The sequence below is a fragment of the Alnus glutinosa genome, chromosome 10 (genome assembly GCF_958979055.1).
Source record: "Alnus glutinosa chromosome 10, dhAlnGlut1.1, whole genome shotgun sequence".
In the NCBI taxonomy this organism is placed as follows: domain Eukaryota; kingdom Viridiplantae; phylum Streptophyta; class Magnoliopsida; order Fagales; family Betulaceae; genus Alnus; species Alnus glutinosa.
In genome coordinates, this window is record NC_084895.1 from 17,811,623 (window position 1) to 17,829,554 (window position 17,932).

The window sequence follows — 17,932 nt, forward strand, 5'->3', positions numbered from 1 at the left end:
AAATGAAAAATTAATCTATGTGGTTTACCTGATTTACAATTAACTCCATGTGATATCAAAATGAACTTAGAGCTCTCTGTAATCAAATTTTGTCAAAACACTTTATAAATTTTGTTAGTGTGTCACGTTAGCACCAATAAATGTCGACACGTGTCACTATTAATAAAAAAATATAAATATATAAAACTAAAAAGTTAAATAAATTAAAAGCTTAAAAAATTAAAATTAAAAATAAAAAGGAAAACAAAAGAATAAGAAGAAGAAAAAAACAAAGGGTGGCTTTTCTACACTTCAGGCAAATAATTCTAGAAGATCATAGAAGAGTAATGTTAGAAATTGTGAGATAAAAATATGGTTTATAGCATTACTTTAACATTAATAAAAGAGTAATGCTAGAAATTATATTTTTATGCCATCATTATTCTACAATATTGATGTGATAGTCTCAACAAATTCTTGAATTAGTCTTTATTAAAAATTATTTCACACATTAATATTGTAAAATAATTATGTAATAAAAAAGAAGATAATTTCTATTACATGACCTACTGCAATGACCGCATTATATAGAACCGAATCCGGGCTCCACCGAAGGGGGCCGAACAAACCCGCTTTCAACGACCTGCAACCACCTCACATTTCTTGTTTCTCAATTCTCCACCTTCCTGATCTCCTATTGCCATGGTCTCTGCAACCTGCCAAAACAATAATATGTCCCAATCAAAACAAAACCCAGATTTCCCTCCCAAACAGTCGCTTACCGACTCATCCATGACTCACACCCAACTCATCGACTCATTCACTTCCCACATCTCTCTCTAACACTCCAAGTCCCACTCCCCAAGCCCTAATCCTAGCCCCACTAGGTCCTCCATTCTCAAATGGTTCTCATCTCTCACCGTCCACTAGCGCCAAGCTCACCTCACCGCTGTCGATTCCAAGTTCGTCCAAATGCTCCGCAAGCTCCAATCCCACGGCCACGGCTCCGGCTCCTTCATTGCCCTCCCCGACCTCCCCTCATGTGATCTCCCCGCTCTCTGCTTCAGGAAGCCACGTGGCCTCCTCTCCCGCGTCACTGAGTCCGACGAGTCGAAGCGGCTGATCTTCGATTCGACTCGGCTTTTCTCCTCCACCGAAGGCAAAGACATCACCGCGTGTTTGTGCTCGATCGAGAGCGTCGATGCGGTGACGGTGAGCGAGGAGTTGGTTGAGAATTTGGAGAGGTTTGTGGGGGCTATGGATGGGATATCGAATGGGGGCTTCTTGAGAGGCCAAGCGACGAGAGTGAGTTGGGATCGGATTGGGTGGAATTGGAGTACGTGTAAAACCTAAAACCGACATATTAAATCAAAAATTTATTATGAAAGTTACTGTAGCTGATGTGGAAAAAAAATACACGTATATCATACATGTGCAACCCAAAACCGACATGTTAAATCAAAATTTTGTGTTAATATTTTTTTTTAAAAAAAAGAATTACACTTGTCGGCCCCTGATTGGTTCTGATGTGACAGGGTAACGACAACTGTTAAAATAGCTGACGGAAAACACGTTCAGAGACCTATTTGTTATTATGGTTTACCAGAGGGATCTTCCATTTAATTTTGTTACCACATAGAGTGATTTACGATTAGAGCCAACATGGACCAATGATACAATTTTCCCTAAAGATAATATAGTCTACTGAAAATTGATCAAACAATATAACCTTTTTGAGAAACGGCAAAATGTCAGAAAATCAAAACTAAAAGGCAAAATGTCTTCATTGCAGTGGCTTGTTACTAAAAAACATGATAGGATTACAAAAACAGTGTCACCTTGATTTATTTGCACTCTTTACCACAAGTCGCCAATAATCCTATCTTGTCTTTTTGTAACAAGCCACGGCAATGAAGACTTGTTATATAGGAGATTCTAAGAATAAAATCAGAAAAAATGCTGATTGGTTTTGTTTCACAATATAACAGAACAAGCATAAGACCCATCATGAAAAATGCTCAAAACAAGCCCTATTTTACCTCTCCTTCATTCTCTGCATGGTTGCTAATAGATCATTTTGGAGAAAAAGGAGAAGAAAAAAAAACTTTGATTTCTTGCATATAAAGCCAATTCAACACGAACCCATTACAAGGTTTGAGCTTTTCTTTTTGAACATCTTCCAAGAAGACAGATAAATCATACTGACATTCTAATAACCCATGCTCCTAGACACTAACATACCAAAAGCCAAAAGAATCAGAGAAAAAAAAAATGTACCTTCAAGAAATTACAGGTAGAGATCGATAAGATCTAATGGAATATGCAGAAGGGTTGAGGCCTTAGCGTGGAGTTGAAGCTTGGCAGAACGATAAATCAAACGGAGAAAAGGGCATCAAAACACCCTTTTCTTTGAAGAAACCCACTTGCCACCAAGTGTTATAAGAATAGGAGTCTCAAATTAGTAATAGCCTACTATAATTATTTCTAGACTATTAGAGTTTATTTTGAATGTTATTCACGTCGAGTATATCTCCGTGAGTGTTAAGCTTATGTTTTATTATTTCATTAGGAGTATTGTTATCTTGGTTGGTAGATGGATAATCGTGAGATCAACTAGGAGAGGATCTTGTAAAGTGAATGTAAGGTTTGATACTACTTGGTTTGTTTTGGGTTTTATATAATCGGGTTCGGGTTTAAATCGGATCAACACGATTCTGACCCGGTTGTATTTAAAAAAAAAAAAAAACTAACCCAGTAACCCGAAACCGAAAGTTACGAAATGCCGGATGCCCATTCTGTTTTGTGAATCATAGTGATTTTGCGATTCTGGGAAGTGCGAACCCTAGCCCATTGCCCAGTAGCCCGCCCGCCCGCACTCCGTACGCCCGACCTCCAACCATCCGGCTTTTTCCCCCTCTCGCTGCGCCAAACTTTTCCCTCCCCCCTCTCTTACCCATCAAGACTCGCCTGATTAAATTGTCTTTGCTTAGCAAGAAGAAGTTCTTGATGAGCTCCCTCTCTCACAGTATACAGCAAAAAAAGAAGCGGTACCAGGAGAAGGTAATGGTGTCTGCTTGTTTTGCACGTCTGAGAAAAGCTGTGTGTTTTGGTAGAAAGTCGAGTTTGGGATTTGGTTGCTGGGAATAGGAAATGGTAGTCTGGTTTCTGTGAAATGTGGTTGATTCGAGTAAAAATCAAGTTAAAAAATGTTTCTGAAATTTTTTAAAATTATATGATGCTTTTAATGTATGTTAGAGTATATGCCCTGTGATATCTGTTTGGTTGCTTAGAAAATATGTGTGTGTTTGGTAGAAGGTGGATGTGGGATTTGGTCGGGTCGAGTAAACGGGTGACACAATTATTAATCGTGTTCGGGTTACCCGATTATTAATCGGGTTGCGTGTCACAACCCAATTAATAATTGAGTCGGGTTCGTGTCAGACCCGTTTATGTAATCGGGTCGGCCGGGTCGACACAAACCCGACCCGTGAACCCGAATTGCCCACCCTAAAAGAAGTGCAGCTAGAAAACAGTGAGGGAGAAAAATGATGCGTCGGCTAGTTTATTTTTATAAGTAGGGCTTTGCTCTTTTTGGAAGGGGGAACGGCCGGTAGGGTTTGACAATTAGGGTTTTTAAGTATACATAAAATGTTAACTCTAAAATTGAAATTTAAATTGATATAAAATTATTAAATTTAAAATCAGATATTTAAAATGTAGTAACGGGTATTAAATAAAACATAAAATAATATGTATATATATAAAAATCAGGTGTGTGTATATATATATATATATATATATATATATATAGTCATCCATTCTCATAGGTAGTAAAAGACCATTTTACCCTCGAAAGGGAGTTGGGGTTATTATAGCCTGGGTAAGCAATAAGGTCTTCCACGTTAAAGATGGGACTAATAGACAGTGTATCCGGAAGAGATAGTTGGTAGGCATTGACGCCCAACTGCTTGAGGATCTTGAAGGGTCCAGCTCGACGATGATGAAGTTTGTGGAAAGAACCGCGAGGAAAGCGTTCTGGACGCAATCGGACCAAAACGAAGTCTCCAACCTCAAAGGACACAACATGTCGATGAGGATTAGCATAATGCTTATACTTCTCAGCACTAACAATCAGTCTGCGATGAACCTCCGCATGGATGCCCTGAACATGTTGGGCAAACTCATCGGCCCCCTGACTAGAAGGGGAATGCAATGGCAAAGGGGTGACGTCCAAAGGGACTTGGGGTCACCTCCCCAAAACAATTTCAAATGGGAAGAGGCTTGTACTGCAATTGACCGAGCTATTATAAGCAAACTTTGCATGAGGAAGTAACAAATCCCATGTGGTGTGGTGATTAGTGATTAAACAACGTAGCAGGTTACCAAGGCTCCGGTTAACGACTTCCGTTTGGCCATCGGTTTGAGGGTGAAAAACACTCGAGAATTTGAGTTGAGTGCCCATTTTAGCCCAAAGTATTTTCCAAAAATAGCTCACAAATTGGACGTCACGATTGGAGACAATTGAGGTTAGCAAACCATGCAAATGGATAATCTTAGAGAAAAATAATGCAGCCACTCGAGACGCATTAAAGGTCTTAGCACAGGGGAGGAAGTGAGCCATCTTGGACAATCTGTCAACAACGACACAGATTGAATCATGACCCTGCACTGTTTTCGGTAACCTGAGAACAAAATCCATGCTAAGGTCTAGCCAAGAATGATGTGGAATGGGAAAAGGGATATACAGACCAGCATTGGTCTTGCTACCTTTGGCAAGCTGGCAGGTTCAGCAGTGTTTGATGACCGTGACAACATCACGGCGAAGATGGGCCAGTAAAAATGATCCTCCACAAGGTTAATTGTCTTATATCGACCAAAGTGACTAGCAATGCCACCGAAGTGGAGCTCCAGGATCACAAATTCACGAAGGGAAGATTGGGGGAGGCACAACCGCGTGCCTTTGAACAAGTAACCATTAGATATGCTGAAATCATTGGCACATGCATGCGTTTGGGAGATCAACTGGAGGTACCGGGAGCCAAAGTATGGATCATCCTTGTCGGTGGTAGGCAAGTCGGCAAAGCAAGGAACCTCTACTGTTAAATGCTAAAGGAGCAAGGACTTGTGGCTAAGAGCATCCGCGACACGATTCTCAACGCTCGCCTTGTGTTTAAGCACAAAGGTGAATTGTTGGAGCTAGTCAAACCAACGGGCATGTTTGGAGTTGAGCTTCTTTTGGGAGTTAAGATGCCGAAGAGAATCGTGGCCAGTAAAGAGGACAAACTCAGTGTGAATCAGGTAGTTGCGCCAATGCTTAACGGTTTGAACCATAGCATACAACTCTAGCTCATAGGTGGAATACCAGCTCTTTGCTTCATTAAGTTTCCCGCTAAAAAAGGCGATGTGGTGGCCTTGCTGATCGAGAATACCCCCAATACCGGAATGAGGGGCATCACAAGCCACCCTAATTTTTTAAATTTTTAAATTTTTTAAATGCTAAGTTAGCTCAAGCCAAGCGAAAGTTAAGCATCTATTTTGTCAAAATATTCCTATAACAAGGAAAGAACACATAAAACAAACGTATTTTTATATTTTGAATTATTTGTTAATGTATTTGTCTTAAGAAGAAAAAACAAAAACTTTAACATACATAACCATTTTATTGTGTTGGTTGTATTTCATGAAGCGTTTCCAAACTCTCCGTCTTCTTTTTCCTTCCACAGAGTTGAAGATGCGGTAAAACATCGGGATAACCAGTTGACATGCATGGAAAATAAAGAGATTAGAGTAGAATAAGTGTCTTGTTGGCACATGAATAGATGTGATGTTAAAGACTATTTTTATTCTTCTTAAATTTTATTAAGATAACAAGATTTTGTAGCTTCAAATTAGCACTCAAATTGTTAGTTTATATTTTACTCTAGTTAGTTGAGTGATTTTATCTTTATATTGGGCTTCTGAATGCAAGAGATTACTACATTAGTACTTTTAGTTTTGGGATTGTGTTGTCACAACTCCCCAAACATAAGACAAAATTCTTTTTCTCACTCAACCTTCTCGTGAAGGGTACAAAATCTCTAGGCATGATCATTTTGTATACTTGTCCCTGAAATGGAAACTTCGGACTGTTTACACTAAAAGAGATTCGAACCTTAGATATGATGAGAATGCAACCAAGTTCAAGGCCTTCACCACTTGAGCCAACCCATTAGGATTTGTAGCAACTTAATTTCCTCATTTTATATCCTTATTTGCAGGATTTCTTTGATTCAGGTTAGACAATTCCTTGTTTAATGACTCGTGACAAAGTGGGTTGATTTATTTTGTTTGATCCTAGTTCTTTTTTAGGCACAAAACACGGAGTACAAGATGTACATATGCCTTAGATGGAAGATCAAGCTTGTAAGCAACTTTCCCAACTTGCTGGATAACCTGCTCAAGCTACATCGTGTAGTAATAGAGTATTGTCAGTATGCCTGCAAATAAAGGTATACACAATCTCAAACCTAAAATACATGCTCTACCCAGTGAAGATAAACAAATTTCGTCATATGCCTGTTTAAGATTTTCATTATGAGCTTTTGGATTTGATCTCTACTCTTCAAGTCATCTTCTATTCCTTGCACTTGTATGGCTTGGGACATAAGATACGAGATGAGGTTGGGAAATTCCATAAATAGGTGCTAGTGTTGTACCACCATTGATTAGTGCCAGCCATGTAGACCATTTTCCTTGGGCCTTGGTCTAGTAAGCAACAAAGGTACGTAGTTCTTAACTAACTTGTCTATAATTTTCCGATTGACCATAATTGTGGTTGGTAAAATGAATTTGGAGAAAATTGAGTCTCTAGTAAAATAAAGAACAATCCAATCCCACTACTAGCACACAGGGATCCTTTTTAGAAAACATATCCTTTGTTGAATTGACCTCGTCATTACCTTCATCATTAATGTCCTTATAATGACGGTAGTCAATTTGATTATGAATTCTAAATTGTACAATATTTGTAGGCCCAATTAACTCCGTGATGAAAGACATGGTTTGTTCCAAAAAAGAAATGTCTTCGGAAATACTATCGGGTGGATTCATGCAAGCCACTCCTATTGGTGTATATGCAAAGATATCCATATTTTTTATTACCAATGTCCTACTAGTCCATAAGTTGTACATCAAGGTACAACCTGATTTATTAACTGAATCTTTTATGACATTTTCAACGTATTCCTCAACTTCTTTTTTGATACATGGAATCAACCGTGATTTGAGAGTTAAAGAACTTGGTAGTTTATAACCGGGACCATGTTCAGCAACACCATTTACAACCTTGAATATGAGTGATCAAATGGCATCCAAAAATAAAAAACAAAATCTATTCAAGATGAATAGCCTGGCAAATTGTTTATCCACTTTACTCGTATCTTGTTCCTTACATAAATTTGGCATATGCGATGATGAGGAACCTGAAATACTTTCTCCCACTAGGCCACTAGACTATTATTTGATGTTGTCACTGATTTAGCTCTCTTAGTGGGAGTATCAATAGCTTATAGTGCTTGTTGTGCTACTTACTGAAGTACTTGTAGACAAATTTGAATATCACGGCCTCTAACCCGAGACAAATGTAATTTAATTCTTGAAATGGCCCCAGCAAAATCTTGTTTACAAAAAATTACAGGAAAAACGACCATTTTTCTAAGTCCTTTGCATACTCCAAAAATGAATCTTTCCTTCTAACCATGTTGAAGTTTTTTGCCTACATGAAATGGATTAAAGCCAAATGAGATGAATTCAAACAAGAAGAGCACAAAGGTAAATCAATCATCATGAACACGATAGAACACACATGATCTCTTGATAAACATGGTATGTGACATGTGTCACCACCAAAAAAAAAAAAATCCCATAAATTGAGATTATTAGCATTTTGTCAACTCAAGCTGCCTCAATAATACTCTATAAATGCAACAAAAATTTAAAGAAGTGGACAAATCTCTATTAAACACAACCTCTGTTTTAGTTCATGCAATCCAATTATCTAGTGCACTAATGTGTATTTAACCTGATCTCTATTTTACTTTGATGAGGTCAAATTTCATTCAAATGCATATTAAAACCAAAGCATTTTTTTAAAAAAGAAATGCATATTGAAATCAAATGCATTAAGAAGTATATATTCATCTTCTCAAAAAAAAAAAAAAAAAAAGGAAAGAAAAGAAAAAAAGAAAGAGAGTATATATTCCTATATGAAGGGTTAGATTTAAACCTCTAACTTATACACACATCAAGATAAAATGGTGTCAAAATTAAGAAAGAAACAACAATCACATACAAAACATTTAAAAAAAAAAAAAAAAACATTGGCAGATCATACCTTCCGGCCATCTTGTCCAATTCATGTTATCCGTCTCTTTGGATAAAAACGAAGTCACCTGCGATTTTAAATTATCAAGAAATAACAAATAATATAGGAATATATTACTGTAAAACAAGAACTCTTACTTTCGCCTATATCATATAAAAAAAAAAAAAAAAAAAAAAAAATCATTAATATAGCATTTAATACTAAATTCTTCCAAATAAACCATAAAAGCTCAAACAAAAAATAGTAGGAATGTTATCATAAATAGATAAATTAAGTAATGTTTATTACCAACCCATTTTCCCAAAACCGCCTATTCCCAAGTAGAATGTTCTCATAAACTGCAGATAATACACAGAAGATAACTTTTAGCAAATAAGAACAGAAAATATTGGATATTTAGAAAGGGGAAATGAAATTAGATCCCAACAAAAAAACATTATTTGAAAATTTAATTAAGACAGTAAAATCGTCGAACACTTGGTGTGGGAAGATTCCAATGTAAACCTTTTGTCTTGTCGACCTATACGCCTTGTGACGATCTGCTGAAGGAGGTTCCAGTACGCTGCAAGAACAGATCCAGTTATGAAGCAAGCTTAACTCGTAAACAAAAAAAATCAACAAAAAAGAAAATTAAAGAACAAAAGAACTCAGACCCGGCCATGATGAGGTTTAAAAATATATGGTAGGAATGTTTGATTGGAAATGATAAACATATGATAAAATCGATTAGAACTAGTATGGGTGTTGTAGAATCACCGTGGTGTTGACAGTGCTGATGAGCCCAGAAAGCATGTGAACTGGAGATACTAGAGAGGAATGTGCTGTGGGAAGTTTTCACAGTTGCTTCTTTTAACATTCTGAAAAGGGAAGAAGGGTTTGTTGAAAATTAAGCAAGACGATGAGGAGAAGGCGTGTGTGGGTTACAGCTGTTTTTTCCGGTCTCGGAAGGTGCCGATCTAAGTTCGTGAAGGTTGTCCATTGCTAAGACGATTCCCGAAGAAGCACCCGCCGACTCCGGCGGTCATTTCTTTCCCAGAGCCTGTATATATGCTGGGTTTTCTGTCTGTTTTTTGTTGTATATTATTGTTTGTGTTTATATTCTACTGTATGGTAGCTGTTTTAAGCTAAGTTTTTTCTGATTTTGTAGGCAGAAATTATTTATATCTAGTTTACTTCGATAGCTTTTGGCCGAGTTGATAGTTGCTTTAAGCTAAAATTTTTCGGATTTTATGGGTAGAGATCATTTATATTTAGTTTACTTTGATGGGTTTTGGGCTCTATTTCTCTCGTCTTTGGATGTTGTGATTATATTTCGTACTCTTATTTTTGTATCGTTTTTCTCTGATTGTAACCCCCTTTGAGAAATATTTCTCAAAAATAAAGAAGAAGAAGGCACTATGTGAGCAAGACGATAGGGATTACATTATTTATAGGGAAATGAAATAAAATAAGTAGGGGGTGCAGGAATATCACGTGAACTATACATATGTGGAGTTGGTTGGATTTGACCCAACTTGAAATGCATGTTTGTACTCGAAGACCAGCAAATTTGACCAATGCTTCTTCTTCTTGACGGTGTTTGCTTTGACCGGATAAGCCAACAGAGAAAGAAAACATAGCCGGTGTTTTCTCCTTCTCGTGAAAGCCAGAGAAAAGTGTGGTCAGACTGAGACATGTTCAGTTTACTGATGCTCTGGTTAAAGGGTAGAAACCTGAAGAGTTTTTTTTTTTTTGAATCAAAGAAACCTGAAGAGTTGGTTCAGAACAAGCGTGCCGATGAGACGTGAATCTCAACGAATACGTGGCAGCATGAAGCGTGACTTAGGCCTGCAAGTTGGGAATAGTGAAATTGAATGACTGGGAGTTGAGTATTTCAAAAGTACTGCGTTTTATGTTGTTATACTTCGCGTTTTGAATGTAACAATAATGAGCTGGACATCTGTTCAGATTTCAGTTTACATGTTATTACATTTAGAGCATTTTTAGTAATTTCATTAAATTTTACTAGCTAAAATAATTAAATATATATATATATATATATATATATATATATATATATATATATTTTAATTTTAGACATCTACATTTTGAAAGCACTTATAATAACCTTATCATTTTAAATATTCGCTATCACTATTTTAATTAAATAATTTTTTTCAAAATAGAGGTAGTGTGTGATGCATGATAGAAATTAAAAAACAAAAAAAAATGAAATAAAATTTTAATAGTTTTTTATAGATTTGGTGAGTGAATTGTGTTCACTATATATTGTTGGTGAGTACTGTTTACTTGTTCACTCACCAAATTAGTAAAGTTACTAGAGATTCGTTTCGGACAATTTCACAAAATAGACTCTCCAAATTAACCTTTCCGTGAAATCCGTGTATAAAAGGTCTAAAGTCAGGAGAGTTAGGATTCAAGAAAAATACTTAACCTCTTGTGTTTAGTGTTGGTTCGTATTCAACTTCACGATGACATAAGTATTTTGAGTTTGGCAAACGTCTTCATGTTTATCGTTGGTAATTCAAAATATTTTACTTTTTATATTACATAAATTATTTTTTAACAATTTTTTTTATTTTTTATATCATATCAATTACTTTTTAATCATATTTTCATTTAATTTTTTTTTTTACATTAGGTTACATCAATCACTTACTTTTATTTTTAATTTTATTATTATTATTTTTTTTAATTTTTTCTAAGTGAATAAGGAAAATGTTACAACGGTGGATACCGTGGATCCTTCTCATTCTTGATGTACATGAAAGAAAGAATATGAGATTAAATGGGAATGCTACCAAACACAAGGTGAGCAGCGGCCTATTTAGCTAAAACATATGCATGTAAATTGGTACTTTTAAAGACTTTCATAGCATTCCATCTAAGAAAGGAAGGAAGAAAGATCTAATCTAATATCCGAAATTAAGGGTGCAAAATGCCAAGAAGAAAAAAGATGAGGCTGATTCACAACTACAATCACTAGAAGAGCATCCCCTTCAAGCATAAAATCTCCAATACCCGTAGAAGCTGCTAGCTGAGTAACAAGAATAGCAGTAAAAACTTCACCTATTAGGACATCAGAGACATAGAGTTTTTGAGTCACTGCAAAAATGATTTTCCCAAAAAAATTTCTAATAACCGTAGTTGCCACAAAAAAGCTGTCACGGCTGGCTACATCGAAATTACCTTTAAGCCACCCAAAGATAGGAGGAAGCCAAAAAGATGGGAGAGCGGCATACTTGCCAGCCAAGTAATAAAAGTGTAAAGTGACCTTAAGATGGTGGATGACTTGAACTGGGTTAGGCAAAATACCATCATGTATCAATTTATTCTTAAACTGCCAGGTGAAGTTCATAACAAAGGCAGCAAAAAGCTAAAACTTACGAGAATTAGTAGTAGGAATTTCCAATCGATTCTAGAAATAGATAACATCCAAGATCCATTCAGATATTGGTCTAGAAGAAAAATGGGAGATGTTGAGAGATCACGGTGCAGATCTCCAAAGAACCTTATAGCTTAAGCACAATCCAGAAAAATGTGGCTTAGAATTTCAAGAGGACCTTTACAAAAAGGGCAAGCTCAAGTATTAGCATCTTCAGGAAGAATAAATCTACCAATATTAGCTCTAAAATGAAGAATGTCTCAACCAATTTTTCAGAGTCGGTGTTTTAATCTAGCTTGAAGCTTAAGACCCCAAAGAGCTTGCCAGACAACCGGTGTAAAAGGATGAAATCTAGTAGAAAGAGTCATGGAGACTTCCCTAGCAGATTTTACAAAACTAAAAAAATAAAAAATAAAAATAATAAGATTTCCAAAAGGGGAAGAAATCCAAGACCATTTGTCCTCACTGCTAATGCGGGGAAGGTGAATTTGAAGAATGTTTTGGCTAGAAAGATCATTAAGAAGATCTACATTCCACAACCTATTCCCGAGGAGAATAAAATTAGTAACAAAATAATCAGAGAAATTCACCATGTTCACATTTGGCCTAGGTTTGAAGAGGGGCGTGGAAGGGATCCAAGGAGATTTCCAAACGTAAATAAAATCCTCCTTAAAAATTGACCGACAAGTACCTTTCTCATGCACTTTTCTCTTTTTTAAATAAGCCTTTCCAAATCCAAGAAGAACGAGGATTTATATCAACATATTATTTTTTATTGTTGACATGGGTTGACGACTTACGTACACACAACAAATTATGTAAGTTAATCGGAACACATAAAAAAAAAATGTAAAACTATCAGGAAATAACATTGATTCATGAGAAAACGTCATTTTATCCCATTAAGTAACAAAAAGAATCCGCTAAAATTATTTTAAAAAAACAACATTTCGTTAGTGAGGTGGCTTCATGGCACTCATGGCCTCATGGGCCACCGATCCAACCATGAACCAGTGGGATCCCCTAGCACAAATCTTTTGGAAAGATGGTATAAGATATCATCATCAACATCATCATCATCATCATCATCTTTATCCCAAAGATTTTGAAATTTAGTATCATCATCAAGTACACCAAGTTTGTCAAGAATAATTGGCTCTTTCATTTGTGTTTCTAGGGATTTATACCTCTCCATCATCATTGTATTCACCATTAATGCACAATCCTCTAACCGATAGTCTCGTAACTCGTGTCGCTTGCATAAAGTAGAACTACAAGGTTGACCCAAGATTTGAATGGCATATTTTTGTAATACAGGGATATGATTGCCACAAGATTCCCACCATACTCCTGCACAATTCAAAAAAAATAATAACATAAATAAATATATAAGTTTTACCAATGGAAAATATAAAATTTACTGAACTCACGAGGATGTGCTGTTTTTAGGATCATCATGGCTTGATCTGTGAACAAGTTTGGGTCTTTACTGCGATAAAGTTGTACTTGGCTCATGAAAGCGTCCTCCTCTTTCAACCCAACTAAAATTTGCCCAATCTTTTTTACACCATCAATCATTTCATCATTCTCCTCAAATTTCTCACGACACATGTAAATAGGATTTAAAAAGGCAGCAGCTGCATGTATTGGATGAATAATATCGCTTCGAACTTCATTTAAAATTTTGCATATATTATCGTAAAGGACCCGATTACTGCCACAACACTCCTTAACTTCATCTTGTACTCTTTCCATCATCTCATATAGGTATCCAAATGTTGGGCCATCACAATGAACCAGATCAAGAACTTGAAATAGTGGTTTCATAATTTGTTCTACCGTTTTCCCTCGGCTCCAAAATTCTTTGCAACGAATGGTTGAATCAATGAACTTTGCAACATTGTATGCTTTCGCGTCATTAAGTAGCTTCTCCCAATCACTAGACAACGTTACAAAAGATACATGAAAAGCTTGAAATTCACTTTCAACTTCTAAGAGTGATATGAGGTTGAAAAAACGGGAAGCAACATCACTTTTTGTTTTGTGTACTCTTCTCAAAGACACATTGACTTTATGCTTGAAAATATATGAAACTATCCAACTCGCCACTTTAAGTATATTATCCACAAAAGGAACATGAGCTATTTTTTGCAAGAGTAATCTAATCCCACGAGTAGCACACGGGGTCTGGTAAATCTGAGGATACTCTTTCGTAAGGATACGCACAATTGAATTGTCAGGCTCTATCTTGTCGTCATCATCATCATCAATGATAAATTGTACTGCATTTGCAGGTCGAAATAACATCATGACGTTAGACATGGTTTCTTCAAAATTGGAGAAGAACAATATTGGTGGACTCACGAACACCATTCCTATTGGTGTATATGCAAAGATATCCCAACTATAATCATCTTCAACGGGGCTGAACCTTTTCTTGCTCATCAAGGTATAACCGGTTTTAACTGAATTTTTTATGACATTTTTCACATATTCCTCAACTTCTTTCTTGATATCTGGAATCACCCGTGATTTGAGAGTGAAAGAACTTGGGAGTTCATAACCGGGACCATGTTCAGCAACGCCATTCAAAAAGTCCTTGAAGAGGGGTGATGAAATGGCATCAGAACAAATTCTATCCGAGATGAGGAGAGTAGCATATTGTTTATCCAATTTACATCTATTTGGCATATGTGATGATGAGGAACCTGAAACAATTTCCCCTTTAAGAAAATTATTTGATGTTGCCACATTTTTAGTTCTCTTAGTGGGAGGGTCAATCGGTTGTAATGCTTGTTTTGCTTTTAACTGAATTGCTTCAGGTACTTTTGGACAAACTTGAATATCACGGCCACTAAGCCCAGACAAATGTGATTTAATTCTTGAAATACCCCCAGAAAAACTGTCGTGACAAAACTTACAGGTAAAATGACCATTTTCTATTTCCTGTGCATGCTCCCAAAATGAGTCTTTCCTTTTACCCATGTTTAACTTAATTCCTACACGAAATGGATTAAAGCCAAATAAGATCAATTCAAACAAGAAGATTACAAAGGCAAATCAATCATCACGAACACGATAGAACACACATCATCTCTTAATAAACATGGTGTATGTGACCACAAGAAATGAATGTAAACAATATACCCATAATTGAGAGTATTAGCATTTTGTCAGCTCAATTAAGCTGCCTCAATAATATTCTCCAAATACAACAAAAATTTAGAAAAGTGAATAAATCTCTCTTAAACACAACCTCTGTTTTAGTTCATATGTAATTCAACCAGTACACAAAAAAATAAAAAAATAATAATAAAAAAAAGGTCTTTTTTTTGACATGTTCACACAAGAGGGGGATTCGAACTAGTGACCTCCGTTTTATAAGGCGTGGTTCTCAGCCGATTGAGCTACCATTTGGGGACAAAAAAAAAAAAAAAAAAAAAAAAAAAAAAGGCTTTTTGAGCCATTTCTGATAAAGCCGTTTTTTTTTTTTTTTTTTTTAAAAAAAAAGGGCTCTAATTCATTTTGAGCCGTTTTCACAAAACGGTTCGAAATAGAGTCATTTTGATTAAAACAGCTCTAATTGCAGCCGTTTAAATTAACAAATAAAATAATAATAATAATAATAAAAGGTCTTACATTGATCGTACCACGTTTCATCACATAGATCGTACCACGATCAATCACATAGATCGTACCACAACCGATCACATGGATCGTACTACGATTGATTACATAAATCGTACTACGATTGATTACATGATCGTACCACGTTCAATTACATAGATCGTACCATGATTGATCACATTTATTTTTTTTTTCATTTATTTATTTTTGTTATAATTTCAGTTTTTTTTTAAAACAAAAGTTTTTTTTTTTCCTTTTTCCTTTAATTTTTTTAATTTGTTTTTTTAAAAAATATTTTTTATATGTACTTTCCCTATAATTAATATGTAATACTATATTTAATTAGTTAGTATACTATATCCTTAGTTATCAAAAAATTAATTAAAAATAAAAACAAGTGATTGGAGCCGTTTTGGAAAACTGCTCTAAATTTTGGGGCCCTATGCGCGGGACAAGAAATTTTCGTGTCACGCGCGCGCATATCCAAAAAAAATAAAAAATAAAAATTCAACTTTTTGAATTTTAAATTTTTTTTTTCCTTTCTTTCTTTACTCTCTCTCTCTCTCTCTCTAATCCATCACTCTCATCTCTCCATAATTGATCTCCATCATCTTCCTTTCTCCCTTTCTTTCTCTTTCTTCTTCTCCCTTCTTCCTCTCTCTCTCGACGACCACCGTCGACGTGGGTCACGGCTGGGTCTCTCTTGAGACCCATGGCTGGGTCTCTTGAGTTTGATATTTTAATTTGTGAAAAAAATGCATGTTGCTCATTTTTTATTTTTTTCCCATTTTTTGACTAGGTAACTCCTGGGTCTCGTGCTAGATTTGTCTAGGTGATATTATAATTGAATTTGATGGGAAGCCTGTTGAAAGCATCAAGGAGGTATTTGTTGTTTTGTTTAGTTTTTTGTTTTTGTTGCTTTGTTGTTGCAGTATTTGGTGTTTCTGTTATAAAGGTTTTGGTGTTTTGTGTTGTCTACTGCTTTGTTGTCGCAGTAATGTGATAGAATATTTTTTCTCCTGATTGTAATTCATTTAGCCATGGTTGCAACAGAGGTGCTCAACAAGAGGAAAAACAGGGACCGTTTGTTCATTCATTAAAAAAAAAATCTTTCTTTCTGTTTGCTTTAGTCTGTGAATTGTGTTTGAGAAATCAGAGGTTATAATTTGTTTGGTTATTCAGAAAATGGGGAATAGAAAAGAATAAATAGTGAATTTTAGTTTTCTAGGTAACCAAAAGCTACTGATCTGCAAGTCCCTTTTTTTTTTTTTTTTTTTTTTTTTAATTTAGAGTCGTTTTAGGGTGCCTAAAACGACTCTAATTTTTGAACTGTTTTTCTAAAACGGTTCTAACTGTTTTGAGCATTTCTAAAAAAGCGGCTCTAACCGGTTAGAGCCATTTTTATAAAAACGGCTCAATTTGGAGCCATTTTAAGTTCTTAAAACGACTCTATTCGGGTCTTTAATACTTGATGTGTTAACCCGTTCTCAAAACGATTCAAAAAAAAAAATGCAAATTGTTTAGAGACGTTTTAAGGGCTTAAAAACGGCTCTAAAAAAATTGCTTTAAATACCATTTTTTTTTTTTTTTTTTTGTGTAGTGAACTATCAAGTCACTACTGTTTGATTCGCTTGATTCTATGAAACGCAGCTGTAGATTAAAAAAGAAAAAAAAAGTTTTTTTCTAACAAATAAGCTATTAGAGAAATGAATTCTTAGAGAGATCTAGAGAGAGAGAGAGAGATACCAAGCGTCAAGAATTCCCTTTCTTCTTGTTGAATCCTCTTGATGAAACTATGGAATCTGGTACAGAAGCGCACGTCTGAGTAGCCAGACTCTCCATGAGACAAGAAAAAGAAGATCAAAACTAAACGCCCCAAAAAGAATGAATTCTTAGAGAGAGAGAGAGAGAGAGAGAGAGAGAGAGAGAGATACCAAGCGTCAAGAATTCCCCTTCTCCTTGTTGAATCCTCTTGATGAAACTATGGAATCTGGTGCATAAGCTCACGTCTGAGGGCCAGACAGACTCCAAGAGATAAGAAAAAGAAGATCAAAACTAAACGCCCCAAAACAAAATTCAAAAGTCAATTTTAGCCGCCCCTTTTTGTAGGTTTGTGCCCTTCATCTACTTATTTTAAAAGATTCTTTTGTGGATATAAATTTTAGCCGCCCCCGCTTTTGGGTTAAATACCTCTAAGGTCCTTGAGTTTTGACAATTTTATTTTTTAGTCCTTGAATTTCAATTCGCATCACAGATGATACATCAATTTTGGGAAATGACCAAATTAGTACCTCGGTTAACTTCTCCGTCCAAAAATTAACGGTCCGCCACGTGTCAACCTCAGAAGTTGACACGTGGCATTATATAAAAAAATAAAAAATAAAAATCTTTAAAAATTAATTAAAAAATTAAAAAAAACTAAAAAAAAAAAAAAAAAAAAGGGGTGGCTTTTTTGGCCAGGGAGGTGGCCGGCCGGTCTGGGGTGGCCGAACCACCCCCATGTGGTGGTTCGGTCACCCCCTGGACAGAGAAAAAAAAAAAAAAAAATTCGGGTTTAGGGTTTTGCCTTTGGGGGTGGT

The 17,932-nt window shown here is 35.8% G+C and overlaps 1 protein-coding gene and 2 long non-coding RNA genes across 3 annotated transcripts; all 3 read right to left on the reverse strand.

Annotated features, from left to right (window-relative positions):
• Positions 1-7,356: 7,356 nt before the first annotated feature.
• On the reverse strand, positions 7,357-9,405 carry LOC133879371 (uncharacterized). The gene is made up of 5 exons (XR_009902059.1): positions 9,098-9,405; positions 8,846-8,903; positions 8,630-8,679; positions 8,351-8,408; positions 7,357-7,732 (listed from the first exon to the last, which is right to left on the reverse strand). It is a non-coding gene; the product is annotated as an uncharacterized LOC133879371 (long non-coding RNA).
• A 1,820-nt stretch (positions 9,406-11,225) lies between these two features.
• Positions 11,226-14,711, reverse strand: LOC133879120 (uncharacterized). Its single transcript, XM_062317662.1, has 4 exons — positions 13,157-14,711; positions 12,859-13,076; positions 11,531-11,681; positions 11,226-11,410 (listed from the first exon to the last, which is right to left on the reverse strand). Exons 1-4 carry the CDS (start codon positions 14,709-14,711, stop codon positions 11,226-11,228), a joined length of 2,109 nt encoding a protein of 702 aa, XP_062173646.1.
• A 2,387-nt stretch (positions 14,712-17,098) lies between these two features.
• On the reverse strand, positions 17,099-17,415 carry LOC133879503 (uncharacterized). The gene is made up of 2 exons (XR_009902103.1): positions 17,288-17,415; positions 17,099-17,189 (listed from the first exon to the last, which is right to left on the reverse strand). It is a non-coding gene; the product is annotated as an uncharacterized LOC133879503 (long non-coding RNA).
• Between the last annotated feature and the right edge of the window lie 517 nt (positions 17,416-17,932).